The sequence below is a fragment of the Syngnathus floridae genome, chromosome 19, assembly GCF_059516105.1.
Source record: "Syngnathus floridae isolate MCC-2025c chromosome 19, RoL_Sflo_1.0, whole genome shotgun sequence".
In the NCBI taxonomy this organism is placed as follows: Eukaryota; Metazoa; Chordata; class Actinopteri; order Syngnathiformes; family Syngnathidae; genus Syngnathus; species Syngnathus floridae.
In genome coordinates, this window is record NC_142431.1 from 3,369,739 (window position 1) to 3,392,914 (window position 23,176).

The following is a 23,176-nucleotide window of genomic DNA, read 5'->3' on the forward strand; positions in this document are numbered from 1 at the left end:
TCAAACAAGTCTCAACTTACCTCAAACTTCTTCAGCTCTTCCTTGGCAACTGTGTAAAGAACATCTCCCGTGTTAGGATTGGCAGCAGACTTCTCAGCCATTTTAAGCCAATCTTCAAACTGTGAATAATCCTCCAAGAACTTGGACCACAATCTCCATGTTTCCTCAATCCTACAAAGAAGCATGAGATAGAAGTTGGGTTATGCATCAACCAGGTGATCTTTGAGTTCCTACCTGAGTCTCCTGTCTAGAGCCATAGCACAAATGGTCCTCCAGCGCTGGTCGAGGCTATGACTAGTTTCCTGCAGGGAGTCGCTTTCCACGTCGGCGGAGCCTGCCGCATCTTCGTCCCTCAGCAAAAGGTCGCACAGGTTCAGGACGGACGTTACGCCTTCCGTATGTTCCTCTATGTCCCGTTGTAGCTCCTGAGCAAACACACAAGTCCATAAACACGAAGATGAAGCAACCACTCCCATAATTAAACAATGGCGAGATCACAATTCTTAAAAAAAGATGAGAGTGTGGAAATAAAGGGATCAATTCAAAGTGTGTCCTACCTGCTGCTCAGCCAACCTTCTCTGTATTTCCTGATGATGACACACACTATAGGTAATAGGTCTGGAGAGTTCAGCCTCCACCCGCGAAAGCCAGGAACGAAGATTACTCATGTTTTTATCCAGTTGCTGCACTCTCAACAGAGTCTCCTTCAACTTTGTCACTCTAAACACACACACATGAAACCTCAAGTTTTCTTTGACACGCCTAAAGAAAAAAAAAAAAGTTGAAAGCCGCTTTTCATTTGGGATTCTCAGGTGTCTTCCATTACCCACCCCATAGCAGTCGCCATGGCAACCGACCCCCTGACTGGTGTCATAGTAACGTTCTGGACAATAGAAACTCTCCCCCGGGACTGAAGTGTGCCCCATTCAGGAGTTTTGGAGTAAATTCCCCCCATTTGATCCTTTCTCTCCTGTTGAGGACCATTAAGTCGATGTGGAGCTGGAAATGCTTTCAGCCCAATGAATGAATACTAAAAACAACTCGGAATAGGGAGAAGGGTCCTAACGCGTGCTGAGCTTCAAGCATGAAACCTCAACCAAGTTTCCCTTGTGGAGTATGTCAAAGTACTATTTTCACACAATGAATGAATATTGTCGCTATAGCAACAAGTGATATCTCATTTACATATGGGAGAAGATGAGGAAACTTTCACGTGTTCCCAGGAAAGCTGGAGATGGAATAACAACAAAAATTTTGCTCTTGAAATATGATCTTGAATGCACACACTGCCTCGACTTGACATTCAGGTTTAATGGTGGTGAAATACTAAAGACAGTATAGTAGGTGTAAATTCCCCCTTCTGCAGCACCATCACAGTCTACTAAATCGTTCCTTGCTCTCATTTGCTCCTCTATGACCTTAGACAGCTCAACAAAAGCCAGAAGCTTAATGTGCTGGCTGAACAAAGAGACAAAACCCGGTCAGGGGTCCATTTGAGAAGAGGGTTGAGGAGCAGGATGGCTCGAGGGGAAAGCTGTAAGATCAGGTTGGTGGACAAAGTCGAACAAGTTTGCAGGAGGGCTTGAGCATTGTGTTAAAGTATTCAAAAAAAAAAAATGTCAGTCTGAATTTTCTCTAACGTAATTATTTTTTTTACACAAAATTCCATTTTAATGAGAACTCCTTTGGGAAGGATAATGCTAATCCGGTCAATCCGACTTGTTTGCCATTTAAACAGCATTATACAAAAAAAATTAATTATATTTTACGATCAATCTTATTGCTGGTACTATTGAGACATTGTATTTAACGAGGTGCCAAACATAAACAAATAAAACATCTTAAAAAGATATTAGTCAAATTTATGGATCGCTGTCTATCTAGTTTATATGCTAAGGAATATTTGGAATACTTTCTGTTCTTCGGTGAGCGAATTCTAAACAATACAGCATTGTTAGCATTCATAATTGTGCCCTAGAATGCTCTTTTGGAATCATGCTATCAGGATTACTGATATAATTGATGCTGACAGGCCACGCCCCTTCACCCACCCTCCCCTCACGGAAAAAGAGATGGAGGGGGACATAAGGACATATGGCCTTGTCTGAGATTCCAGCGAGAAGTTTTTGTCTTGTTGATGTGGCTGGGCTGATTCAAGCAGCTGCTCTTGCAGACAATGTCTTGAGGGGGTCTCCTTTATGATGAGGTGGGGGTCTAACCTGCTTTGTGAGCATTACATGTTTTCCTGACAGCTGCAGAGTAGGACGAGCAACAGCAGGTGGATGGACTCCCATTTTTTGCAGCTTTGTTAAAATTAGCACGTTAATTGCATTTTCACTCATATTTTCCTGCTGCTCAAGCTCAATGGTGAATCTCGGACATCCAGGTGGATCACTCACCTGGCCTCGATGTGACTGAAGAGGTTGTGCCATCTTTGGTTAACTTCTTGCAGGGAGCTGCACACTTGAGTCTGCTTGGCTTCGTCGCTGGCTAACAGCAGCTGCTCTCCCAGATGCTTCAAGTGGCTTTTATTCTCACTGAACAAATTGATTTCCTCCATACAATCCTACGGAAAAATGATAAAAATGGTGAATTATATATATTTTATTTCCTTTAATGGAAGAATAAATTAAAAAGCTCCTTCGAGAGGATGGAGTCAAAAAACTTTCAAATAATTTTCTTCTCCCTGGTCATCGGAAACGACACACCTTCAATTTTCCACATTTTGTAAACGGAATGAACACGGCCGGTGATGATACACAAAAGTACAAAAGGCTCAGTGAGCCACTGAAAGGACAACTGTCGTGCGTGAACAAAGCCATTCCATTCCACCATCTGTTCCAATCACCATCGAGCATGTTGCATATATACAGATGCCAGCAATGTGCATTTACAGTTTTGACCAGACAGACCAGCTTTTAATTCTATGACCTAATTGAAAGACTTCGTAAAAATAACAGACAGAAAAAAAAAGCGGCCCCCGATTGTGTTTTTCCACATTCAAACACAAAAAGGAACGGAATGTCCCGTCTAAATGTCTCCAATTTACCTTTTTCAGCTTTTCCACCATTTCTTCAATGCTGAGATCTGCGCTGTAGCACACCTTGTTCTCAATCTGGGTGAGCCAATCGCAGAACTCTTTGTTTTTGTCATTAAATATTGTCCAGGCGTTGAGGCGGTCAGCAATTTCCTGCCTGCGTAAGGACACCTGAGAATTGGGAAATGTAATGATGGTGAGATCACGCAAAATGTAAATATTTCATTTCAAAAGATTCACAATAACACTTGTCTATTAAGATATTGAAGTAGTTTCACATAGCTTGAAAAAATATTGCTCAAGTTTGAAATCGATTACATAAACATAACTAACTCAGATGAATGATGAGATGATGTCACCAAACGGAAAAGTCAAACCAAATGCTGGAGGATTGTAAATACCACTAATCGTATGACAGCGATCCAAACGTACTTTGAAATCATGCCCCGCTGTGACTTTGATTAGATTAGGGATGACATCATTGTAAAGCGACTGGATGTTCCGTTTGTGTTTGGAGGCGATGCCGTGACATCATCGCTGCATCATTGCTTTTGTGTCTTTGATTGGTCTGCCTTTACATGTTTAAATGGAAAAAAAAATAATTGAAACTCTGGTTTGATGTTTTAGTCAATCAATTAGTGGAGAAAAAATGAGAAACACAGTTTTAGCACAATTAATGTTATTTGTCGTTCCTGAAATACATTTGAGATATCCATCACCAATTTGCATTGGTATAAAATATAAATCTGTCTTTCCTGTTAATCATTTAATCTCTCATTAATCCTGAAAGAGGAAAAATCTTCACTCGGGTCTGTCTGATTAACAAGGTCCATTTTCCTAATGACAGCTTAAGGTCACGAAAAACATCATATTGGCGGTGATGGTCTTTTGTTAGGTTATTTGAAAGGGGCTATATTTTACCTTCTGGTGGCATTTATTTGATTCAAACAAGTCCCCGGTTGTGTTTTAACACACGATTTGTGGGTCTCCTGGACCCTTGAGTATTAAGGAGGCATTCAGAGTTGTTGTTTATGCTTCCCAAAGAAAACAATGGACGCCGCCCCCTGAATCACTTTAGGCCATCTGGCTGTCGGAGCCACTCCAGTGGCTTCCCCCAACCTGTTAACTAGATGGCTTAGAATCAAGTCTCATTACTCCTGCCAAGGTGACGGGATCCATTTTTAAAGTAGAGTAAGTCATTGCGCAATGATCTTAGTTCATTGACGGGATGACATAACGGTTTTTCAAGAACAAGCGCGTGTTTGTGTTGGAGCCAGAAGATTTAAATGTCGGAATTTGACCCGGTGTTCAGACTGCAGTAGAGCAAGTTTCACGGCATGTGCAGGATCAGCTACGCTCCATGTGATTAGTCAGCAAGCAGGTTGAGCTTGTTAAATGCTGAAAATTTGGATCGGACAACAACAAAAAAAAATAGTCAGCCTTTTTCCTGGCAACTACTGCGGTGTGGGGAAAAAAAGTTTTTATGCTGACTAGGGAATGGATGAAATTGCCAGGCAACTTTTTTAAAACATTTAAATGAGCTGCAAAAACTTTCATTGTAAAAGTAACCAAGGGAGAAAATAAAAAGATAGGGTTTTTATTTTGATGGCAAAACCTGTCAGTCAACATTTTGATTGCATCTGATTGTACTGAAAAGTAATCTAAAAATCTGAAAACTAGAAGCTAACTGAAACTTTTTTTCACGTTCACACACTCTTATCACATAAATGAGTGTGTGAGGCATTAAAACAACTTTCATCATCTCACTCCACCTGCACCAACACTTTTGCTTTTTCCTCACCTTGGCGCACAGTTCCTCCCACTGGATGTGAAGTTGTTCAAGTTGCTGTTCCAGCAGAGCAGAATCCGCCGCCGCCACGTACTGGGACAGGTCAGTCTTCATGGAGGTCAAGTCTTTCAATCCACCGGCTAGATGGCGCAAAGAGACGTCGGTCTTCTGCATGGCACAAATGCGACAGGTAAAAAAAAAAAAAAAAAAGGTCACGCAGCCATGAAAATATACATACACACTTTCTGGCTCCTGTTCTGCTGTGAGTGTCCGGATTAAAAGGGCTGTGGATGGGGCAGGGGGGGAGGGTAAAGGGGGTCGAGGGCTAAAAGGGGGAGGGGAGCAAAGCCATGAGGGCATTTAACAAGGGGAAGGGGAGTAAACTCAAAAGTACTCTGGCAGTTTAATTCGGGGGAGGTTGAGCACAGGGGGGAAAGAAATTGCACCACCAATCTGGATGTATTTTTATTTCTAATCATAATTGAATACCTAGTAATCCTTTAATTCAAAAGTCCTTACATATGACCTACCACTACGTGAAATAATTTATTTAGAGGGAACCCCTGAGCAAAAAAAAAAAAACAAACCCAAATATTTTTTACTGCAGCAACTCAGATGATCAAACCATTCCATTCGGATGAGTGTAAATATGTAATCAATACTTCAATAATGTAATCACCTGTATGAGCTCCTCCTCCTCAGACTCGTCCATCTTCACAGTCAGCGGCCTCTTCAACTGGGTCCTCAGCTCATTCACTTCACACATTCTCCTACTGATGTCGTCCTGACACCGCGACCAGTTCTACGACAGAGATGCCCGAATCGAATCAACCGTTTTGTCACATTGCTATTTTGCATTTTTCACGAGCTACTGTGATGGAATGAAAAGACCCAGCTGTCTCGGGATGTGGATCACGGATAGATTTGCGCTGTACTTTGATCCCTCTTGGCAGGAGCTTTGTGCTCGGACTCACGCCATCCCTGCATGTGTGTGTGTGTCTGTATTTGTGTGTGTTTATGATGGGATCAGGGGCCTGGATATGGGTCATGCAAAGCTGACCCCACCCCTCCTACTAACACTAACCCTTGCTCATGACTGTATGTCTATTAGTCCAGAGCATTTATTTGGGTTGACAGTCATAATGGCCCTCCGAAAGAAACTATGAAGCCTGCGAAAAAAATTAGTTCGACACCCCTGGTCCAGAACTTGCATCTATTCTTATAAAACTTCCGTGCATGCTCTTCCAACTTCCCCACACGACTCTCGGGTCTTTTAAACAATCACTGTCACATCATTAAATGTATCCAAATGACACCATGGAAGGATTGAGTTACTTATGGGATTACCTCAAGTGTAGCGTTGACGAGGCTCCTTCTTTTTTGGACCAACGAGTTCGTGTGTTTCCAGCCCCCTTCTATGGCTTGAATATCCGACTCCAGTTGACTTCGACTGTCTGAGTCTGACGTTACCTCACATAAACGTCTGCCGGTTTCCAATGTCGCTGTGAGTATGGTTGAGTGGGGCTCCAGAAGTTCGTTTATACACTTGAGAGAGAAATGGTGAATGTCAATTTTAGGGGTTAGGGTTAAAGTTAATGAACACTAACCTGGCAGTGATCTGGAAGATGTTGTGATGTGGCGGGTAATGGCAGCAGGGTGTCAACAACTCTCAGTGTGTTCCTCAGAAGCTTCATGCCACGTTTGAAGATCGTCCACTGGGAGATTTGTTCTCTCATGGAAGCCCGGTGCTGGCCAGCCAGCATCAAAAACCCGAACCACCTCTCTCGCAGATGGACCGCTTGCGTCAAGAGCTCAGATCTGGAGTAGAAGTCAAAATTGTGGTACGGGAACCCCCAAAACAAAAACATTCCAATGGTTTACATATACGGAATATAGTCACATTATTGAGTTGTGATGTGAAAATGGATATCTGGGTTTTAGAATCAAAAGTTTAGGACTTAGACATAAAAACACTAATAAAACACCAAGAAACAACATGCACATTAGTCATATTTCCTTCAACTAATCGTCAAATGAGCATAAAACCGGTTGGATTTTACGACTGTTAACAGCCTTTGGCACTTCCAACGTGCAGAGGAAAAGAAAAAAAAAAAAAACTTTCCTTTAGACCTCACTGATAATCTTTGGGCTGTCTAAATATCAAGAGACCACAAGCAGGATTTATAGAAGGCTCAAGGAGAGGGACATTGAGCTCTTCCAAGACCGGAAACATCTGCAAGTTACGACAATTTGGTCGTATCCAGTGTCTTATACCCATCGAGCAAAAAAATCAAATGCAGCTGGAAATGGCAGATCGCTTCATTTTATTGATAATGGTGTCGGACCCCACAAACATAATTATAGATGTATATAAAATATATAAAATACATATATAAAAATACATAATAAATATATACATATATAAATATAGAAATGACATAGTATATATAGATTTTAATTTTTATTTATTTATATATTGTTTATTTATGTGTATATATGTATAAATATACACATACACACAAAGAAATAATATATAAATATAGTATATAACCCTAACGCATTAATAAATAATATATAAACAAATATGTATAAATAAAAAAATTAAAAAATATATATATTTTATTGTTCTGACCTACCTTTCCTCAGATTTTTCCTTTTCCAGGGACTTGATTGCATTACAGAGCAGACTCTGGAGAAGCTCGTGTCCAGTAATTATTTTAATCTGACGCCTCTTTATGGGTGAGAGACAAAAAATAACAACTGGAAAATGTCTTCTTGACAATCTGGGCACCCTTTTGCGCAACCTTGTACCTGATGGACAGCAAGTATCTCTTGGTGGTTGAAGCCACTTGGAAGTTCTGACTCCAGCTCCTCCAGGATGAATGTTATCTCCTGATACTTTTGATGAAAGTCTTGAGAGTGCTGATGCTCACGTTGCAGAGTTCTGATAAAACGGCATTCACACAAATAAAAAAAAAGGGAAGATACTTTTGTCCCCAAAGCTATTTTAGAGCATTGAATTCCATCCTCCTATTCTCCCTCATTTCATTGTCACGTTGATTAAACTTTCTCACCTGTACAAAAAACACATGTGATTCACACCATGGGTCCATTTTTTGCTGAGCATGTGCAGTCTCTCTTTCTCTTGCTTGTTTAAAGTCACATCTCCACTCAATTCGCTAACATCAACCAGCGACGGCAGAAGTTCGAGAAGTCTCAACAGCTCCTGCTGCTCAGCCAAGAAATAAAAAGTTTAATGAAAAAAAATCTCGTGGATTAAAACTTTAAAAAGCAAGTAATCAAACCAACCTTCACAATATCTTTGTCATTCATGTTAGATTTCTCTCCATGCAGAAGGTTTTGGGTCTGCTGCTCAAGGGCTTCTAGATGCTTGTGAAATAGTTTGTAGTTGTCTAAACTTTCCTGGAGGAAGAAATGGGATTAGAGTTTTTCCGGAAATATGATTTTAATTGGAAAAAACTCCCTATCATCCAATTTGAGTGTGAATGGATCATGGCAAGTTCTCAAGTACGTATTTTCTACTTCCATTCAGTTCTCCGGACAATACCTGAAGACTTTGCTTGGTGTCGGACATGGCCCGGTTCAGCAGTTGGACCTCAAGTGACAGCCCAGTGCTCTCTGATTGGACCATTTTCTGGACCGGTGGTTTGAGACATCCAATGAGAGGCTTAGATAAGGCCAACACATCTGCCACATGGTTTTGCAGGGCCTCAGCAAAATTCTGCAATTTCTTTGCATTGATGATACAAAGTAAACATGTAATGATGGAGGAGTTCAACTTAAACTTTAGTGGGCACTAAATGTTCATATCTGTTTTAATTCCATGCCTTGAAATATTGTGATTATGAAAAATGTGAAAGTTTGGAAGCGCATGTCTCTCAAACTTGTTTTTCAAAACAACCTCTAATGCCAGTACGAAATGGACAGGACGAAATGAGGTTGAATCGATGGAGCGGAGCAAAATTAGACCATAACAGCCATGAGTTCATGCTCTGAACCGGCGTAAGTGCATGATGAGTCAAGCATGTTATTCAATCATTCTTTGGAACTGAATGGAAAAAAAAGAAAAAAAAAAAAAGGTTCTAATAATTCAAATAAATTGATTGCACTCAGGAACCGTCCACCTGTTAGCCCATAGAAATAATCCAACTTGTTTGTTCAATTGAAAAAACCCATTTAAAATTCTTCAATTAATTTGACGATTAATATGAACTGACCTCGGCTGAGTGGACGGCGACCTTTGGTTCCTGTCGAGGTGAAAAGGAGGAGAACTGACTTCGAAGGTGTTCCAGCTGAAGGGAGCCATTATCAAAGGCTTGATTATACTTTTGCCAGAGGGGAAGAGTCTCGTCAGTCTTCTGGAGTTCCTCGTTCAACTTTTCCAACATGTCCTCCCACCTGGAACAAAACAAAGTCAGTTTGAATTTATAACTTCAAGTCAACTCCTTCATCCTGCGGATGTGGAGAAAAAAAAAATGTTGATACCTTTCTGTTCGAGAAAAAAATGGTCGCCAAAGGCAGGCATTTGTTTTTGTTATTAAGAGTCCATATTACTGACCGATTTTGTTCTTTTTCTATTCGATCATTCAGTAACTGGGCTGCTCCACCATCAAGAGTCTTCAAAAGGATCTGAAGGGATTTGTTGATGTCTGCCCAAAGCTTCTGCCCTTGACTGCACATCTTCTGGAGTTGCTGTGCCACATGCAACCCGAAACATTTAAAATTTGATTCATGGAAAAAAAAAAAACGGCTGTGAATCTGTGAGTCATGTCATCACCTGCAGAAGCTCCAGATAAGCTTCTGTCTGCTTCAGTGAAACCAAAAGTGCTCCATAAAGCTTCATGGTAGAGTGAACCCTGCTGGTTTGAAGAGAAACCTCCCGCAGATTCCTCTCCAGACACGCCCATTCCTTGACACTTTGCTGTAAAGTTGGTTCCAAAGCTCGGATCTGAGAATCAGCACAAAGCCAAACTGAATAGCTATATTTCTTTTATTTCAAATTCGATTTTGCCAACTGTGGTTTTGGTCTTTGAGTGCAAAATCAGGTCACTAAATAATGACTCAGTGGGATTCATCGCACAACAACATAAATATGAATTAAGTAGCAGTCATTTTGTTTTGTTTTTCTCCCTGTGTTTGGAAATGTTTTGGTCTTACTCATTTTTCTGATGTGTGTTAATTTATTATTATACATTTAAAATGGATTGTTTTGAATTCAGCCATCCATCCCTTTTGCTTCAATTTATTATTATTATTATTATTAATTTCATTATACATTATTATTATTTAATAATTATGATACATATAAAATGGATTGTTTCGAATTCAGCCATCCATTCCTTTTGTCTCGATTTATTATTATTATTATTATCAATTTTATTATACATTATTATTATTTAATAATTATTATACATATAAAATGGATTGTTTTGAATTCAGCCATCAATCCCTTTTGCCTCAATTTATTATTATTATTATTATTAATTTAGGTCAATGACAGATATGAATTAATTTTCTACAATCTTGCAAATAATGCAAAGTTAATATCCTGCTGTGCCAGGATATCTTTTGTGGAAAAATACTGTATATTTCAACCTTGAACCTCATCATTAATGTTCTTCCTACCTGCAGACTGAGATCCTCACAAGCAAGACTGACAGCCTCAGCCTGGTCACAAAAAACGACATCACACGGATGCTCCTTTTCAACATGTGTGGAATTCGCCCCCTGCAGAGCTGCAGCCACCTCCTTTATTCTTCCAACAACAGTCTGGAAGGGGAAAAAAAGAAATCAAAAATATCCGATCAGTGAGAAAGCGAGGCACGATTAATTTGGGACTTGTTTGCATACCTCCCACTCATGCAGAACCTTTTGAGTTTGTGTTTGACAAGTCGGACATTTCCACTGATTGAGATGTTTTTTCTGCTGTTCAAGTGACTGATGGAGATGCTGCAGCAGCTTTTCTCTGGTAGCACAGGAGTGCTGGAGCTCTTGAGCTTCATGTATCTTCACAAAAAAAATAAAATCATTTAATACAGTGAACAAAAATGCATACACAAATAAATAGTTAAGCCAAATAAGCATCCAGAAAGAAAGTGACCTGCTTCTCCAGCGCCCCTTGCAGGTGAAGCCACGGCTGTCTGAGGGCACCAAGCTTCTCCTCGTACATTGTTCGCTCAAGAAGACAAGCCTGAACATCCACTCCCATCACCTGACGACGGGTTTGGGAGAGGAATTCCAGAAGTTGCTGCCCGTTGACCAGAGTGATCTTTAATGCCTGAAACAAAATTAGAATAGAGTAGTTCGAATAAGGATGGAGGCTTGAGATGTTATGAGTACCTTGTAACGCTGCAGGATTCGAATGATCTGAGCAGCGTCTGTGGCCTTGTGGACTTGTTCTTGCTCCTGCTCCATTTGGACCTCCAGCTTCTTGAGCCAATCCTCTAAATCAGTCAGCAGCTTCATCGGTGGCCACATCAGAAGCAGCTTCTGATTATCAACACAAACTTAAGTATTGAATTAAATGATGACTTAAGTGATTTTCACTTTTTTTGCTAAATTGCCACTTTTTACCTTTTGTAACTGCTCTTGTGCATTTGTCAGGTTGACTGTGATCTTGCACCAGGTTTCCTCCATCTTTGTGAGGGACCTTCTCAAACCAGGACATTCCGTTTCCCTCAGACGGAGCAGACGTGCAGCTTCCCTGGAGGCCGCTTCCTTATGAGACGCCGACATGACCTCCATCTCTACTGAGAAATCCTGCAGGATGAGTTTTAACCTTTTATTATAAAACTCTCATTATTTATTATTTTTATTAAGATGGACAAAATGCATATGAATTCATGGATTTAATAGCAATCTTACCAACAACCCAATCAAAGCCCTGCAAACACTCTCCTGGCTCCCATGAGAGCTTTCAGTAAGATCTGACCACATCTTCAGGTGTTTGTTGGCATCAAGGAGCCATTTATTAACAGAAGAAAAGTCCGTCTGGAATCTGTGGGGAGGACATAAGACAGTTCAGTTAGTGAAGCAGAACATGACTCTTCCCTCTTAAGTGGGAGGAGAGGTCCAATAATGATAAGAGAACTTTCTTTTAACTTTTTTTATGTTCCAGATAAATCCACTAGATACAGTGTGGTGTGAGTTACAATCCCGAAATAAATCAAACACCAAAGTGGAGGTAAGACGATCATTTTAAAAACAATATAACAGGATATCCTGGAATTGTAAGCTAGCCCACCTGACCCAGCTGTCCAAGATGTTACTCCAGCGGCGGACCTCCTGTTCCATGCGGGTGTAGATGCTTCGCCATCGCAGCTCCAGAGCACCCCCTGTCTGTCTGATTGAGCGTCCAAATGAAGGATCTGTCCGCAGCTCGCATTTCTGATCCAAGAGTTGTCCCAAGGTTCCTCTGTTAGTTTCCAATTGGACCAAAGTTTGCTGCATGGAAAGCGAAAATCAACATTACTCTTGGCTAGTAGTTTCTATGCCAGAATTCAAACTGTTGTTATTTGGTTATAAAACAGCAGGACCACCAGGCAGCAGCGGTAGTAAATTGTAATTACCAAATGATGTGTAGAAGATTAAAATGAAAAGAACTGCAATGCAACCATGTAGACAACATAAAAACATTCTTCACCTTAAGATATTTTGGAAGCTCACTCACCTGACAGGTATGTAGACGACGTTGTATGTGGGACTCTTCGTCATCTTCTGCGTCTGTACTGCTGATGCGGACTTCAAGCTTGTCCAGCAGACTTCCCAGTCGAGCACAATTATCCTCCCAGCGGTTCCACTCCTGCAGAAGGTCCAATATTTATGTTGATAAATAGAAAACAGGCATCTCTGAATAGCTCAAATATCTCTTCATTTGTGTCCCGGAATTGGCTTGTGTGGGATTTTGGATGGTGTACTAATATTTTTGGAATCAGACCTGAAGCCTCCACTGAAATGCTACTTCCTGCTGGAGCGACTGCTGGAGCAAATCTTTGCCTCGGACTTCTAGCTGTACTTGCTCGTCCTCTTGACCCCGCATTACTTCTGGCTTTCGATGGAATAGATGTTGCAGAAAAGTCAGCTGAGCTCCGAGAACCTGCTGGAACTTCTAGATGAAGTAATGGAAAAGAGTCAATATAACGTCATTAGTCAAACATGACAATATAATATAATGAAGGAGGCAAGAACCTGGTTTCTTTGGCGACTAATGTGGAGTTGGTTCATATTTTGAACGGGTCTCTTCTGCCCTTCAGCGATGTATTCATCACCTAGATCCAGTAGGATCCTTATTCCATGAAGAAAGGAGTGAGTCGCTTTCTGGATCATGGCCTTTTCTCCTGAACCTCCGCTTACATGTCTGCCAAGGACACATTCCTGAGGAACAAAGAATATTTATTTATGTATTTATTTTATTTTAATTTTATTATTTCTTTTATTTCATTTATTTATTATATAAAAAAAATTCTCTATATAAAAATTATATATTTATATATATTATATATTATATATATATTTTATATTCATATTTATTTATAAGTTAGACCTTCATGAGCTATTATGAAATCATTTTGGTCGCTTTACTGTTATATTTATTCATAGTTCAAAAGTAGATTCCATCACAAAATCCATTATAAGATAATAAATGGCCCATCATGGACAATAAATAATACAAAATCACATTAAATTACCTCCAGAGTGGGATTTTCGTTTTGACTTGGGAAAATTTCCCGATGACCAAGCTGAAGTTCCTCCATAAAACATAAGTGGTTTGAGAAGAGCTCCTGAGTGGAAATAAATATAGTAAAGAAATGATCATAATATATTGCATCACAAAAATCTTCAGAACATCAAAATGTAATACAACTCATAGAGGATTAAAATTGAACTTTCTACAACACAATCTTTTTAAATGTCAATCTAAACTCATTTGACATTTTCATATAACAACCACAAAGTGTGGTTGGAAAAATTTCAATTTTAGGCCCACCAAGTTGGTAATTATCTGTTAAAGGTCACGAGTACTTAAAAAAAAAACAAAAAAAAAACACATTAAGATCTGTGAAGCATTACCTGACGTTGGCTTTCAAGAATGAGAGAGTCAAATGAGAGCTCGTTGAAATCGGAGATGACTAACTGGGCAGTTTTCAGACATTCCTGCAGCGACGTTAAACAGCTCAGAACGTCTGCTTCAGGATTGATCTTCGCCTCAACATCATGTAGCAGGCCCGATAGACTCCCCAGCGCCATTGATACACACTACACAGAAATGAACAAAGGAGACCATTCGAGAGGTTCCTACAAAATCATGAAAATAAAATGATCTTATTCACATCATGCTTTAATATTCTTAGCTGGGTTTCTTCATCCTCAACACTTCCGGGAGTCGACAGAAGGTCTGTCAAAGCATCCATGCACTGAAGAACTTGCTGTGTAGCCAAATATAATTTCTCTGGATTATCTGTGGAGATCATCTAAGAGATATCACATGATAATCATGATTAATCAATTGGTGTCTTTGCAAAGGTATTTGAAAAATCTGACATACTATTTTACTCAGCATGGCGACAGACTCATTTGCATGCTGGAGAACATCTGAAGCTGAATCCGGTTTTCCCTTTGGAACCTATCAAAAATATAGATATCAAAAAATAATTGGGGTTCCTTTAAAATGATTTTTTTTGTTTTCGTGCTCACCTTTGCAACTTTGGAGGAGGTTTTCAGATTCTGATGCTCCTCCTGAAGTTTTTGGAGGGTTTCCAGTTTCTGAAAAATGTCATATTGAAGCAAGCTCCATCGTTGCTGCTCCGTGTCATCTTTGCTGGACCGTGCCAATCTTACATGGAGATGATGGATTCATTAAAAGATGTATTGTACTTTAAAATGCAATGTGTTTATAAAATGTAATGGTGATTGTACATGATAGACATTGAAGGAAATTTCTTGGAATCAAGCTCAGACGACTCAGTACTTTTCTCCCCTTTAGAAACTGGCTCAGAAATTTCGTCCGTCACGGTGGTGAAGACCTTGAGAGAAGAAAAAAAAAAGTGAAGTGATATGTTTCTATCTCTAACAAAAATTGTCTTCACAATCAAAAGATTATTTACCTTAGCATCAGACAGTGACTCCTTAACGATGATGTCATCACTTGGCACCTCAGAAGCATACAATGTGTCATCTGGGTCCTAACACACAATCATTTTATTTATTTGCAGCTGTATGTGACAGCACAATAGAAAAATCTCACACAGACTGATCTCAACATATACCGTATTTTCCGGAGTATAAGGCGTACCATGTCAGATTTTTAATCCAAATCAAATTATTCTCCATTTTATCTTTTTTATTTCAACTTCAGACACAACAAATTACTTTATAATCACAAAATAATGATCCATAGTCTTTTGGATTCATGATTCATAGTCTTCAGCGGGCCACTTAGGATTGATTTCATGACAGAATGCTTCGGGCCAGTTTAAATTTAGGAATTTGGTCCATATATAAGGCGCACCGGACTATAAGGCGCACTGTCGGCTTTTGAGAAAATTTGAGGTTTTTAGGTGTGCCTTATAGTCCGGAAAATACGGTACTGTAGTTGAATTCATCAAATTTGTTATTTTGGTATGAAAACATCTGTTGGAGGTTTACCTCAGGGATACTGGATGTTAGCGTGTCAGATGATGACGAGTGACAGCTCTCATCATCCAGATCGTCTTCTGAACTCGACTCCTCAAAAGCCTCCTGCTTTAAGTGATAAGAGCAAAGTGAATTGAATACAACACAATCATGCTTTAATCAGTTTTACCTTGATTAAGTATCTTTGTTGAGCTCCATCCAAGTTTGATACATCTCCACAAGGTTTGACGCCAAGACCCTCACTTGAAGTTTTCTTCAAAATTTTAGTCTGGAGGAAAAAATTGACCAACACATTAAGATTGATAATCCTTTCGGACAACCTTAGGTCCAAATATTTCCAGCAGTAAATCTAACAATCCAGTTGTTTTAAATATAGCATTCATGATTTACCTCCAGAAGAACAGCTTGTTGTTGGGTAAGATTTTCCAAGTCCCCCAGCACCTGCAGGAGAACTTTTATTCCAGAGAACACCACAAGACTCTCCTTCGTTTCCTGCGGGAGACGTAAATCTTCTTTGTAGTTGTCCATGTCCTCTAATGTCTTCTGCATTGAGTGGACATTGTCCAGGATGACCTTTATGATCCGAATAAAAAATGAAAAAGTGGAATGTACGAAAAAAACTATATATAGAAATAAAAATAAAAACGTCACCTGTTGATTTCGAAGATGCTCTTTCACTGTGATGCTGGAATTGTCCATGGAGAATAAAATAGTTCTGATTTTTGGGACGTTCGCCTCTAAGGTATGAAGCTCCTCTTCCAAGGCCTCCACTACCTGGAAAAGGTTGTTAAGATTTAATTGTATGGACATTGGAAACCAAGTATGAGAGCTTAACCACCAAATCTTATGATGGATACCTCAACAGCCCGCTTGAGCTGCACCATCAGCTCCTGGATGCTCTTTTGCATCTTTTGAACCTGGAGGTCCGTGTTGTCCATCCTCTCCTCCTGTGCACTGAGATCACACACAATGGAAATCTCAGCTAACACATGCCGGAAATCTTTCAGTGTGCTCCTGATTCTTGCTGAGTCATCCAGGACCAGCTGGAGATAGAAAAGAAGGAAAATGTGTTTTTGAAAGGGAAATAAAAGTTAGTTTCTGTTTTGACGTCACTAACCTGTAGTGACTTTGCATGATTCTGAAGATCTTTGGATGTCGGGAAAGAGCAGGGAGTACTCAGCCACGCCTGGGCCTCGTGGAACCAACAGGTGGCGCCGCACAGGAGATCTTCAAATTCTTGAAGGGAGGCGGGGATCTACAACACAAATGAGACACAAATGAATGCAAATTCCCACACTCGTAAATTTGGTTGAGAGTCTTTCCAGAAGAGACCTTGTTCAGGAAAGCTGTACGATGTTCTGCCATCTGCACGGCATCTTGGTAAAGCCGCAGTGGTCGTGTCAGCTGGTCCATGAATATTTGAGCTTGGTCCGATTGTTCCTCCACAAGATCCTGCACCTCACACTCGAGGAGCATCAAGCGACTGTGATACGAGTCCAACTTGTCCCACACGTGCTGGAGAACAGAGGAACAATTTGATCTTGCATTGGAGTTGCGCCAACACCAGAAATGTCCTCACTGGCTCACCTTAAGAACCTGTTGTGCTTCAGTGAGAGTCCAGCTTTTTTGCTCCAGGCATAACTTGACTTGCTCCAGGCCAGAAATCAACTCCGTAACTTGACAAGCCACTTTTTGAACGGACACATTCTGCTCCAATAACTGCGATAAAGCCAAATTTAGATGATACATAAATATTGGAAGAAACGATGACATGATTGAGGATGCTCCTCAATATGATCCATTACCTTCTTTTCAGTTTCCTCAACAGACTCTTGCATTTGCTCAGCTGGACTTTCAGTAGATTTCTCCAGCACGCTGTCCTGGATACCCTTTAGCGCAACCTTCTGATTGGACAGATCCTTTGTGAGCTCCTTTCAGAGTGAAGATAAAAGAGAAAATGGAGGCCAAGAAAAAAAAAAAGAGGTTGAAATTGAATTCCTGCAAGCACTTTTTGTCGAATAATGGAACAGGATGAGTCTGTGTTAAGGACTTGGATGACGTGATGAGATCAAGACCAGATATTATGTATAAAATAAAATAAATTAAAAATGATGTGTGAAATATTTTGTGGCAAAATAACCAAAATGATTTCATTAGAAACAGCCAGAAGCTTCAGCCTGGAATCTAGACAACTTACAATAACTGTAATATCCTTCCATTCTTCCATTCTTTGATCGGCTTGTGCCATCAGCAGACCGACACGGCGCCGCAGTGACACCCAACGCCGCCAGAGGGCGCCAAGCTCCCCATCCTTTCCAATACCGCATCCCTGCATGGGGCATCTTTCTCTTAATTCTTCAATCTGCCTAGCGAGGTCGAAGACACCCTCCATTAAGTCCTTTTATGGAGAGAATAAAGACTCTTTGAGTGTCTTTAAAGGGGCGATTTATATATTTTATTTCGGCTTACCTTGGATTGGCTGTGTTGCGCAACACACTTATCATAGGAGGTCACTTCTTTTGCTGCACAAGTTGAAAGCTTTGCTTCAAATTCAATAAGACGTTCTTGAACATCTTGGTGACAAATCCTATGGCTCAGTTGGCGAAGCTCACATCTAAAACACGATTGTTACTTGTAAAAAAAATTCTACATCCAAACAAGAAAACAAAAGCCAGTACCTCTGCAAGGACTCCAATCTGAGATGAGCCTGAGCTTCCAGGATGGCTCTTCCCACTAACAACTGGCTCAGAACGCCAATGTGCAGATCTTGAGTTTCTGAACGGGAAAGGCAGACTTGTCGGGGTACCAGTTCAACAAGATGCTGGATGTGGGCGAGGAATCCTTCTTCGAGAGCTTCCATGGCTTGTTGGGTTTGAGTTTGTTCCTCCGTGCAGTCGAGAAAGCCACCAGGAGCTGATAAAAATGTGAGTTGGGCATTGTGGAGGAAGTTAATAGCTCCTTGAGCAGCCCATTGGTAATCTTTCAAGGATTCTCGAGTTTTGGAGAAACATTCCTGTTGAATAGAAATTTGAGACAAATCGGTTCAAGTGCACAATCCACTCAAAAAAAAAAAAACGATTGTCTACACACCATCTGTGAATGACATTCCTTCATGATAGAATCTCGAAGTAACAGCAAATCAGTGTGACTCTTCCAGTCGATGTTCTCCTTCCAAGCCAAAGCGTGCAAGACTCGCATTCCGGACTCGGTGTTTCTCCACATCGCCCATCGTCTTTGCAATTCGACATCTATGGATCTTTCATCTGGCCTGACTGGTAGCATCCCCTGCAACTCTTGTGCTGTTCTTTGAAAGAACTCCATCCAGGAAGGAAGCTCAGACGAGAAGTTCCATCCCAGAAGAAGCCTTCCCTCTAAATGTTTCATCTCATGTGTAGCGGTGGGCTCCCAAGAAACGAACATCTCCACAATGCTGTGAATACTTTGCTTCTCGACTTCCAACTCTGTTGGGTTGAGCTCTTGAGAAATCACCTCTAACTGGTCTGCCGCTTCTTGACATTGTGTCTTCATCAGTGGTAGGTCAACCAAGAGTGCCTGGCAAAGTTTGAATCTCTCGCCCAAACTTCTTGTCCTATCATTAGCCTCCTGGATTTGCTTTTCAGAAACATCCCTTGAATCCTCCATTTGCTTCTTCAGTTGCAGATATTTATCTTGCTCCAAAGCATGAAAACTAAGAACTTTGCACCTATCTTGCAGTTCCCCGATGGTGCACAGCAGAGAACTTCGCTCCATCTCCTGGCAGTGTTGAATCTCTTGAACTTGACACTGATGTTCCATTAGCATGTGCTTCACAAGTGAAATTGCTAAAATGGTTTCTTGCGTCATGGGGAAATGATGTCGGTCCAAACAAGAAGATATGTCCTTCAGGCTCTCCTCGATGGTAGACAACTCTTCACCAGAAGATGTTCGCTCATGAATCAGCTCCTCCAAATGCCAACCGGTTGCACTCGCCTGTGCTAGCAGGCCATCAAATTCCGTCCGGATGGCCGAGAGTCTGTTGACAAGATAACGACTCTCCCCGGGACTCAGATCTTCTCCTACTTCCTTACACTTCTTCTCTAAAGAATCTACCAGACTTAGATGACTCTCGATATCATCAGCAACTTCTTGGTGATGTTTTAGGTTGCTCTCAAGTGAGATGACGTCAACTCTTGAAACATTTTCAACGTAAGCACGGGAGTCTCTGTTTGCTTTTGTTTCTACTAGCCACCTATCAATGCTATCAAGGTGGTCCAACAGTTCCTCTATCTCCTCTAGATTCTTCTGCATGGTGTCTAGAACGTTCTCCAAGGTTTTAGCGAGAGATTCATAGAGATCTTCGATTATGTTTAATGCTTGGGTGTAGTCCACATTGTCCATGTTTGCCTTTTCATCTCTCATTTCTTCTAGTTGTATCTTGGACCTGATCCTGATATCTGTCTGATATTTCCTCATTTTGTCAATCTGAATACGAGCTTCTTCTGGAAAAAGAGACATCTTTTTTCCAATGATGATGGAGTACTCCATCTGTTTTGCCCATGTGATCCATTCTTGGAATTGCTTATTAGCATCAGTGCTAAAGAGAGAAGCTTTATTTTTGGTTGTTGCCAGTAAGGTCCGCAATTCTTCAAGATCATGTTTAATGCTGTTCTTCTCCTTCTGGCCAATACAGGAAAGAGCATCTGAGAAGGACTGGAGATGCACATGTAGCTGGTTACATATTTTTAGGTCTTCGCTCAAACATAAAAGCTCTAAATTGCTTTTGGGTTTGGATTCCCGGATAATCTCAATCTTGTTTTTAAGGTGTTGAGCTTCTTTCATAAGGACAGATGATTGACAGGAAGAGTTAGCGGCCTGATACAATGATCTCCTGATACTTCCACTCAAAAGTCTCCACTCATCTTGAACATCTCCAAGCTGAGCAAGAAGAGCACCAGAGCTTTCCGCATCGCTCAAGTGAACGGCCAACTGGCTACTTAATGCACGGAGCTCTTGCCACATTTCTTCGCTTTCTTTTAAAGTCTGCAGCAAGACGTGAAGTTTTTCGGCTTGGAGAGCGCTGCTTCCCAAGGTGCTTCTAAAAATAAAACAAACAAATTAAATCCATAAATGAATAAAATAAATAAATAAATGCAATATATAAATAAATGAATAAATAAATGCAATAAAATTAATAATTCACATGCTATAAAATCCCATTGGTGGGAATAAATAAATGAATGCAATAAATAAATAAATGCAATAAATAAATGTAATAAAATTAATAAATCACATGCTATAAAATCCCATTGGTGGGAATAAATAAATGAATCCAAATAAATAAATAGATAAATAAATAAATAAATGCAATAAATAAATTAATTAATAAATCACATGCTATAAAATCCCATTGGTGGGAACAACTGAGATGCATAGATGACATTGCTTCCACGGAGTTACTCACAATGTAATTTTCTTCTTCTCTGCATCGACGTCTTCCAGGAAAGCTTTAACTTTCTCCAGCTGTTTGTGATACTGTTTGACTTCATCCAGTTGAGCGCTTTTAACTTGCACTGTGGCGGAAGCATCCAGCAGTGCTGTACTCCATTGGGCTTCCAGTCTTTTCAAGACATTTGGATCACACCATTGAGAAGAACTTTTCATCGTAGCAACTTGATCCAGCACACAATGATTATAATCCTGCAGTAGAACAGACAATTGCTGGCATCCAAGATGAATATGGTGACAAATACTACGTGAAATTATATACCTCTGCCTTCTCCAATTGTTTGGACATAGCAGCGACATCCAGTTGTGCTGGAAGATATCGACATGCCAGCACATTTTGAACTGCTCGAACCAGTCTTATTTCTGCTTCACTTGGGGACGACTGAAGGTACCAGTTCAAATCCATGTGTGTTGTCCTCTATAACAAAAAATTGAAACGCAACTAGCTCCACAAACAGTTTCTATACCTGATGAGTTTTGTAGGTTTTAAACAGTTGAGCAATTGAATATAATTTAATGATGACTGTGTAACCCTGGAACAAATTATTTGTATTCACATTATTCCTTATGGCAAAATCGTTTTGGATTATGAACAAATTACAAGTTGAACTGAATTGAAGCAAAAACAATCCCCACTTTTTCACTCTTGGGAAGTACCAGGAAAATCAGTGCATCGCCCGATAACGATGGGAACAAACAACCATCAAAACGTCTTATCTGCTCAATGTTCCATGACGCTAATTAAGCTCTTCCACTTTGAGTTATGTACCTTCACACTGCGATCATCTGAGTAACCACAAGAATGTCAGATTAAAATAAAAATCTTACTGAGGTTATATAAAAGTTATTTGAGATAATATTGTATATAAAAAATAGAGTTAATACTCACATTGATAATGTTGTTTCTTTCTACCATGCCCTGGACCTCAGATAAAAGCTCCTGCATTGAGGAGCTATGTTCACATGCGGGTTTTTCCAACCTCATCTCTTCTCTGATCTAAATGCACAAAAAAGCAATGTAACACAAAATACTGAAAACAATTAAGACGAGAAAGAAAAAAATGATAAAACTTACTTCTGCCATCTCTTTGGCCTCCAAAGACAGTCGCTCACTTTCCTCTTCAGCTCCAGAAGAACCACTGAATCTTTTGGGGATCAAATATTTATTCCGCTGTGTTTGCTCGTTAGGGTGGTCGTTATCTTTCATCTCTCCTTGTTTAGAATGCGGATATGTGTAAAGATTCAAATATGCAGCGAGGCCACTTGAATCAGAGGACCGGACGTTTCTCAAGACTGAGATTGATGATTCGCCACTTGATTTAGACTTCGACATTGTAGTGTTTATACTTGATGAGGATTATGGATCTCAGATAGACGCAGGAGACACTTCAGCTGACACTTCTCAGGCTCATCACAGATTTTGTCCTTTTGGACTAAAGTGCAAGCTTGTTCAAATTGTGCAATGCATTTGGGTTTTTTTACCCCATCAGTCATGTCGTCAACACACTTCTGTTTCTCTCGTTGCCATATGGACTTGAGTCTACAGATAGAACACATGGTAGATACATAAATCTCCTCATACTTCAAAATCAGAGTGATCAGAGGACACATTTAAAAACAAGCATTCACATCTATGGACAACTCTTCAATTAATATATTTTTAGGAAGTTGGGGGGGAGCCAGAGTATGCATAGAAAAGCCATGCAAGGGAAAATAAACTTTAAATGTGATGCTACACAATTCTGAAAAGAACCAGATGCTGCGGTTCTGGAACCAGAGGTGCCTGTCATAATTCTGTCTTCTAAAGTTTGTTTTTGGGAGACATTTGATTCTGCAAACCTTTTAACCGTCCATCACAATTCTAAGAAAACACAATCTTTAAATCTACAATTACATACTTCAGTTGAATGTTACAAGGATTAAGAAGTAGCAACTATCTCTTGTATGCCCAAATTGTACTGTATAAACTGGAAATTAGCATCTAGCGCCATCTTGTGGTTTTGCAGTGGACTTACTTCCAGGTGAAACCCAGACTTGGTTTCTGATGGGCTAATTTGTTTGCTACTTCTCGCTGTAAAGTCAAAATACAAAGAGGCGTTACTGAATAATATGCAATAAGACGATTGTGAAGTTATTAAATATAAATAAGCAGTTTAGTGAGCATCACTTTCAGAGTTGGATGGATGCAATGCACAAAATCCTCCATGTTAGAT

The 23,176-nt window shown here is 40.1% G+C and overlaps 1 protein-coding gene across 4 annotated transcripts in view; it reads right to left on the reverse strand.

Moving 5' to 3' along the window:
* Positions 1-23,176, reverse strand: part of syne2a (spectrin repeat containing, nuclear envelope 2a) — a 28,963-nt gene that overhangs the window by 5,205 nt on the left and 582 nt on the right. For 3 of the 4 annotated variants that reach the window (XM_088362645.1, XM_088362647.1, XM_088362646.1), the window contains exons 3-53: positions 22,039-22,503; positions 21,853-21,960; positions 21,226-21,381; positions 20,920-21,155; positions 18,570-20,553; positions 18,158-18,492; positions 17,949-18,093; positions 17,677-17,877; positions 17,285-17,410; positions 17,067-17,198; positions 16,812-16,994; positions 16,597-16,734; positions 16,337-16,522; positions 16,131-16,253; positions 15,870-16,052; positions 15,649-15,747; positions 15,492-15,587; positions 14,951-15,028; positions 14,763-14,869; positions 14,541-14,679; positions 14,392-14,469; positions 14,177-14,317; positions 13,917-14,102; positions 13,535-13,627; positions 13,035-13,220; positions 12,784-12,954; positions 12,517-12,648; positions 12,091-12,290; positions 11,712-11,844; positions 11,421-11,606; positions 11,187-11,336; positions 10,948-11,124; positions 10,698-10,853; positions 10,473-10,616; positions 9,625-9,795; positions 9,406-9,539; positions 9,065-9,245; positions 8,395-8,577; positions 8,136-8,249; positions 7,901-8,055; positions 7,638-7,770; positions 7,463-7,557; positions 6,434-6,644; positions 6,174-6,371; positions 5,506-5,628; positions 4,839-4,994; positions 3,050-3,208; positions 2,400-2,566; positions 558-720; positions 235-425; positions 21-171 (exon numbers count right to left, since the gene is read on the reverse strand). In XM_088362645.1, the coding sequence (XP_088218771.1) occupies positions 21-171; positions 235-425; positions 558-720; positions 2,400-2,566; positions 3,050-3,208; positions 4,839-4,994; positions 5,506-5,628; positions 6,174-6,371; positions 6,434-6,644; positions 7,463-7,557; positions 7,638-7,770; positions 7,901-8,055; positions 8,136-8,249; positions 8,395-8,577; positions 9,065-9,245; positions 9,406-9,539; positions 9,625-9,795; positions 10,473-10,616; positions 10,698-10,853; positions 10,948-11,124; positions 11,187-11,336; positions 11,421-11,606; positions 11,712-11,844; positions 12,091-12,290; positions 12,517-12,648; positions 12,784-12,954; positions 13,035-13,220; positions 13,535-13,627; positions 13,917-14,102; positions 14,177-14,317; positions 14,392-14,469; positions 14,541-14,679; positions 14,763-14,869; positions 14,951-15,028; positions 15,492-15,587; positions 15,649-15,747; positions 15,870-16,052; positions 16,131-16,253; positions 16,337-16,522; positions 16,597-16,734; positions 16,812-16,994; positions 17,067-17,198; positions 17,285-17,410; positions 17,677-17,877; positions 17,949-18,093; positions 18,158-18,492; positions 18,570-20,553; positions 20,920-21,155; positions 21,226-21,381; positions 21,853-21,960; positions 22,039-22,296 (9,831 nt within the window). In that variant the 5' untranslated portion in view covers positions 22,297-22,503. The remainder of the gene's footprint in view (positions 1-20; positions 172-234; positions 426-557; positions 721-2,399; positions 2,567-3,049; positions 3,209-4,838; positions 4,995-5,505; positions 5,629-6,173; positions 6,372-6,433; positions 6,645-7,462; positions 7,558-7,637; positions 7,771-7,900; positions 8,056-8,135; positions 8,250-8,394; positions 8,578-9,064; positions 9,246-9,405; positions 9,540-9,624; positions 9,796-10,472; positions 10,617-10,697; positions 10,854-10,947; positions 11,125-11,186; positions 11,337-11,420; positions 11,607-11,711; positions 11,845-12,090; positions 12,291-12,516; positions 12,649-12,783; positions 12,955-13,034; positions 13,221-13,534; positions 13,628-13,916; positions 14,103-14,176; positions 14,318-14,391; positions 14,470-14,540; positions 14,680-14,762; positions 14,870-14,950; positions 15,029-15,491; positions 15,588-15,648; positions 15,748-15,869; positions 16,053-16,130; positions 16,254-16,336; positions 16,523-16,596; positions 16,735-16,811; positions 16,995-17,066; positions 17,199-17,284; positions 17,411-17,676; positions 17,878-17,948; positions 18,094-18,157; positions 18,493-18,569; positions 20,554-20,919; positions 21,156-21,225; positions 21,382-21,852; positions 21,961-22,038; positions 22,504-23,176) is intronic. The other variant, XM_088362648.1, reaches the window with a different exon arrangement.